Source organism: Etheostoma spectabile, chromosome 13 (assembly GCF_008692095.1).
Source record: "Etheostoma spectabile isolate EspeVRDwgs_2016 chromosome 13, UIUC_Espe_1.0, whole genome shotgun sequence".
Lineage (NCBI taxonomy): Eukaryota > Metazoa > Chordata > Actinopteri > Perciformes > Percidae > Etheostoma > Etheostoma spectabile.
The window spans coordinates 17,167,869-17,173,928 of NC_045745.1; the positions used below are offsets into that span (position 1 = coordinate 17,167,869).

At 40.0% G+C, this 6,060-nt stretch overlaps 1 protein-coding gene and 1 long non-coding RNA gene across 4 annotated transcripts in view; one reads left to right on the plus strand and one right to left on the minus strand.

The window, feature by feature from the left end:
- LOC116700246 (5'-3' exoribonuclease 1) overlaps nt 1–6,060 on the plus strand; it is a 27,655-nt gene that overhangs the window by 2,219 nt on the left and 19,376 nt on the right. For all 3 annotated transcript variants that reach the window (XM_032533282.1, XM_032533280.1, XM_032533281.1), the window contains exons 3-14: nt 338–435; nt 1,692–1,801; nt 1,949–2,059; nt 2,147–2,232; nt 2,375–2,462; nt 2,949–3,117; nt 3,344–3,411; nt 3,916–4,053; nt 4,302–4,450; nt 5,078–5,167; nt 5,286–5,442; nt 5,908–6,027. In XM_032533282.1, the coding sequence (XP_032389173.1) occupies nt 338–435; nt 1,692–1,801; nt 1,949–2,059; nt 2,147–2,232; nt 2,375–2,462; nt 2,949–3,117; nt 3,344–3,411; nt 3,916–4,053; nt 4,302–4,450; nt 5,078–5,167; nt 5,286–5,442; nt 5,908–6,027 (1,384 nt within the window). The remainder of the gene's footprint in view (nt 1–337; nt 436–1,691; nt 1,802–1,948; nt 2,060–2,146; nt 2,233–2,374; nt 2,463–2,948; nt 3,118–3,343; nt 3,412–3,915; nt 4,054–4,301; nt 4,451–5,077; nt 5,168–5,285; nt 5,443–5,907; nt 6,028–6,060) is intronic.
- The window catches only part of LOC116700248 (uncharacterized), a 17,912-nt gene that overhangs the window by 767 nt on the left and 11,085 nt on the right, over nt 1–6,060 (minus strand). The window contains exon 4 of the long non-coding RNA XR_004334607.1: nt 3,863–3,867. This is a non-coding gene — a long non-coding RNA (uncharacterized LOC116700248). The remainder of the gene's footprint in view (nt 1–3,862; nt 3,868–6,060) is intronic.

A 6,060-nucleotide genomic window follows, 5' to 3' on the forward strand; every position in this document is an offset into this window, starting at 1 on the left:
ATGAAAATGTCTGCACCATCATGTTAAATCTCAACTGTAAAAAATGGCACATTCTCATTTTCACATTTTGGTTATCTGATAAATATGACAATTATATTTGCATATTTATTTATTTATACAATGTCTTTTATAATTCTGTGGTTCAGCGGTGATGTCTGTGGTGCTGGCTAATAAGGCAGAATGAGCCCTAAACAAACTAGAACTCAAACTCAACATTTGCTTTGGTAAACATTGAAGAAACCAGACTACAGACAGGATAACAGCTTGAGACTGTGAGTTTGGCCAGCTCTTTTTTATATGTGTGTGTGTGTGTGTGTGTGGGTGTCTGTGTGTCTAGGTCCGCCAAAGAAGCAGAGGACAAGATAAAAAAAGCTCTGGAAAAAGGAGAGGTGCTTCCCACAGAGGCTCGCTTTGACTCCAACTGTATTACTCCTGGTAGGAATGCTCTCAAGCTTTACACAAAATGAACATCACACACTAGATTTGATGAAAGGAGTTTTGGGAGAGCATGTAAAGATACCTGTTCATTCCAGGAAAGGGAAAACATTTTTTCTAACCTACAGTAATAGAATACATTTTTGAAGTCTAGAAAAGTGATCATGTTGAATTTCTAAATTATTTTGTAATCATTATGACTTTCTTCTCCATCTGTGTGACACTTCAGCGAGTCATTACCAGGTTGGAACCAGTCATTTGCTGGTTCCATATAGGACAACTTGTTGTTCCAGCAACACATCAGTCAGTCCTACCAACTGTCAGAGTTCTGCTTAACTCAAGCTTTGCATTTTGTGCTCTTGTGTTCTGGGGGTGGTTGCATACCTAACCTTTTGGTAGGGTTCATATGAACTCTGGTGCATGAATCACAATTTTTTTTTTAGCTTAGAATTGATATCACAATTCTCTGCCACGATTTTTTTTCTCACAAAGTGTAATGTTTATTGCACGTATGAACAATTACAAAACAAAACAAATTGGTACCTATAGCGCATTGCCACAAGCCTGTAAACAGAGAGGCTTTAATGAAGAGAAGGGAGAGCATTGCAGCACTGGGGACCGCTTTAAAACCTATTTTATAGAGTCTGTTTAAAACTCACAGAAGAAAGTAGTTTGTCACGCAGACGGCTCAATACTATCTGCTGATTGTGACTTGTCAAGAAAAAGATCCTTATAAGCAGATTATACATTTATAAAAAAAAAAACTTCCTTAACCCTTGGTAACATACTGCCTGTGCATTACTACCTTAGTGCAGGGATTTACCCCAGAGGAAAATCCAGGTTGTGTTATGCTTGTGTCCTACCCTTGCATTTGTACAGTTCCTCATTTAAAAGTGACTGGAAAGTAGCAGCCACACTACAGTCCATGCCATTTTATTATCTTACATACAAATGAGTTTTACGCAGTGAGCTATATAGATTGTACATTTTAAGAGAAAAAGAGCACTGCTATTAGATCGGTGTTCTGAATTGGCACATATCCAGAATCCATATCCGGAGAGGAAAACGTTTGATCAGTGCATCGAGACCCTTCTTTTCCAGCAGTCTTGGTCCAGTTGTTAAGTCCATACTACAGTTTGATTGACAGTTTTCAAATCGGCCAATACATCAAGACATGTATACTATTCTAACGTATCAGATGTAACTGTGTCTGTTAAATTGGCAGCGACTCCTTTTAACTTTTAGCCTTCTTCCAGGCACTGACTTCATGGCAAGACTCCAGGAGCAGCTCAAGTATTTTGTCCACAACAAGCTCTCCACTGACAAGCTATGGCAGAATGTCAACGTCTACCTGTCTGGCCATGAGGTGTGTAAACCGCTGTATTAAAGAAAAAAAATGTCCACTGCAGTTTCAGTGGCACGAACATCTGCAACAATGTTTTTGTCCAGTTACTGTAATTCTGTTACAGCGACAATATCGCTTGTACTGAGCTTGCATTTCTCTTCATCACAGACTCCAGGGGAGGGAGAACACAAGATCATGGAGTTTATTCGCTCAGAGAACTCCAAGCCGAGTCACGACCCCAACACCCGACACTGCTTATATGGCCTGGATGCTGACCTGGTAGGGTTTATGTTTCCCTGAGATCAGGATGTACATTAGTGCTCCCACTCTCTTTGGATGCTCACACTGTCCTGATCTGTGTTGTAGATCATGTTGGGTTTGACCAGCCATGAGCCAAATTTCTCCCTGCTCAGAGAAGAGGTCCGCTTTGGAGGAAAGAAAAACCAGAAAAGGTTCTCTTCCTTCTCTTTTTTTTTTTTTTGAACAATTGTTTTATTTAATTTAGTTTTCCCTAGTTTTATTTACACATAAGTCCTGTCATACTCTGTTCTACTAGTTTCATTTTCTTCTCTGATCCCTTTTCTTTTCTTCTAGGATATCGGCTCCAGAGGAAACAACTTTTCACTTGCTTCACTTGTCTCTGATGAGGGAGTACATAGACTATGAGTTCTCTGGGCTCAGGGTGAGAGAGAGACATACACGCACACACATACACACTATCACTCTATCTAATGAAGTGAGATAAATCTGTATGTAGGCGTGTGTGTCTGTGTTTGGGGGTGTGGTTGGTGGGAAGGTAACCTTGCATGTCACGCGCAGCTGCCACATGCAGGCCACTTTAAACCAGCCTTTAGCTCTTTTCCTGCTTCCAATGTTAGCCACATGATTACTGGATATACCAAACTAACTTCTTGTCTCTTTTTCTGAAGCACAAGCGGATAGCTTAAAGGAACATTGCGGGGAAAAAAAGCCCTATGCTTTTTAGTGTCTATTTTTTCGCTAAGAGGATACTCAATAAAAAGCCATTTGCCAACAGTATATAGTATTATGTTGCTGTGAGAAAAGGCCCATTTTCAACGGGCACTGGACTAGTTAGTATAATCATCAAAAATCCCAGGCTAATTACGGAAACAAATATATGATCTCCATGATTTTTTTGTTTTTACAGACTCAGATTGGTTCGGATTATGACTTGGAGCGAATAATAGACGACTGGATTCTAATGGGTTTTCTAGTGGGAAACGATTTCATCCCTCACCTTCCTAATCTGCACATCAGTCACGATGCTCTGCCGTTGCTGTACAAGACGTACATCAGTGCTCTGCCCACCATGGGGGGTGAGAGAGACACACACACACACACATACACACACACACACACACACACACATACAAATAAACATAACAGTACTACTGTACTTATTTTAAATTAGTTAAATGGTTGTGTGTAAAGCAAGATGCTGAGTTTCTCATGGTCTTGATATGATATTTCAGAAGTGGGTAGTTAGTTTCAAGTGTTTGTAATGTCATACACACAAAAACTGAATTCTGTTTTCTGACTCAGGTTATCTGAATGAGAATGGCCATCTAAATCTCAGAAACTTTGAGAAATACATTGAGAAGCTTGCTGAGGTGAGTCAACACTGATTCAGTACTTATTATGATACTTAGTACTAACCAACATGGAATATTTAGTATTAAGTAATATATACTTATGTATGTATGTATGTATGTATGTATATGTGTACAGTATATACAATAATATATAATACTGCAGGTTCATATTTTTGAGGCGGGGGAATGATAGTGACGATATTTTCTACTCTTACAGTATAGTTGGACATCACGATTGCACTGAAGTCCTAGGGGATTGTAATGAAGACGTAAATCTCATTCTTTACAAAATGTGATTTTAAAGAGCAGGTGTTAGTGCATGTGCAACGCGTACTGGAAAAAAATCTCTGCAGTAGTCTGCAGAGAAGTTTGTCACAAAGTTAGTGTAAAATTAAATTAAGTCGATTTCTTAATGACCTATCACATGATAGGCATACTGTATGTTCATGGCATATATTCAAGAAACTACCATAACTGATTGTTTAAGTCTGTTCTCTTCCCCCTCTCCTTTCTTTCCTCTAGTTTGACCGGGAACATTTCAGTGAGATATTTGTGGACTTGAAGTGGTTTGAGAGTAAAGTTGGAAACAAGTATCTGAATGAGGCGGCCGGATTGGCAGCAGAAAGGGAAGCTGCCAGTAAAGAAACCAACAAGATTGAGGTCTGCTGTTATCACACACACACACACACACACACCACACCACACACCACACACACACACACACACACACACACACACAACACACACACACACAACAACTACAAACAACACACACACACACACACACACACACACACACACACACACACACACACACACACACGGGTATGCATTCATTCAGCCATTGTTTTCATGTACAGTTTCAGTCATGTATCCTTGTAGGTAATAACTTGTGTCTGTGTGTGTAGGATTCTACCTCATCAGAAAGAGTGATTGGAGAAGGAAAAGGAGGAGTAGGTGATGATGAGGAAGAGGAGGAGGATATGTTTGAAACTGAGTTCAGACAATACAAGCGCACCTACTATATGACCAAGATGGGTGTAGATGTGGTGTCTGAGTGAGTGTATAGACGCATACACACAAACATACATTGCATAGAAGAATATGACTTACTACAGGAGATATCAAAATGACATCTAGGGCTTACAGATTATGGACAAAGCTTAAGAATATGCAAGAGAAGTCTACAAATTCTCGCATCACAACACCACCTTAGGGGTACCTGCATGTCCAAACATAACACACCATTTGTCACCCACCACACTGGCCATTAAGTTGATGACAAACTATTTAACACATTTGGTTCTGGTGGTCTCTACTGAGTCACAGTAAACCAGTCCTTTTTTAACAATATTAAGTGCTAAGACAAAGACAACAAGGGACAAAATAGTTCACACAATACCTGATTTTTATACATCAGAAAGTATTTCAAGTGGGTGGTGTGACACTGTTATATTAAAGATTTCAGTTTTTAATCTTGGTAACATACTTTTTGGCAGGTGCTTTTTTAGTTTCCTAACCTTCAGCAGGCCAGGAAAAGAGTACATGAGTAATGATTGGACATGTAAGGTCAAACATGTATGTGTCTGTAAACATTCTGTAGCGCTTTACAGTAGTTGATGCCCATACATCAACTTGTAATTTGCAAGTGACCCTAAATATGTCTTTATTCTCTCATTTACAGTGACTTTCTAGCCAAGCAGGCCAAGTGTTATGTGGAAGGTATACAGTGGATTCTCCACTACTATTACCACGGCGTTCAGTCCTGGAGCTGGTGAGAACTTTATTTTAATCTGTCTTACTCTCCACTCTTTGTTCTTTTTCATTTCAGCACTCTTAAGTTTGCTCTATTATCAAATCCTTCTTTAAATAATGTATGTATGCCTCTCTAGGTACTACCCCTACCACTACGCTCCCTTCCTGTCTGACATCAGGAACTTATCAGAGTTAAAGTTGACCTTTGACCTGGGGAAACCCTTCATGCCCTTCCAGCAACTGTTGGCAGTCCTGCCTGCTGCCAGCAAGGAGCTGCTGCCTGAGAGTTACAGGGTATTTTTGGGGATTTCAGTTAAATTAAATAAATTCATTACATTTAAGTAGCGCTTTATCATAGAAACTCAAATTTCTTTGTGGTGCGGGACGACTACTCTCACCAATGTGTAGCATCCACCTGGGTGATGCACGGCAGCCTTACAACACCAGATGCTCACCACACATCAGATTGGTAAATTGGGAGGGGAACATGTATTTAGTGGTTGGGAAAACCCACACACATACAGGGTGAACATGCAAACAGAAAGGCCTGTGACAACCAGGGTTCAAACCTGGTACCTTCTTGCTGTGAGGCCACAGTGCTAACCATTGGGCCACCATATTGCAAGCACTTAAAAGTACACATATTGCAAATGTGTCTGCACGTGGAACAGTATTTAAATAGAAACAAATATTGGTGTTTATGCAACATCCAACCATGAAATTATAAAAGATGAGAATTTATTGCTTTTGATGTTTCAGCACCTGATGACCAGTGAAAATTCGCCCATAATTGAGTACTACCCTGTTGACTTTAAAACGGACCTCAATGGCAAACAGCAGGAATGGGAGGCTGTGGTTCTTATTCCCTTCATAGATGAGGTACACACACACACACACACACACACACACACA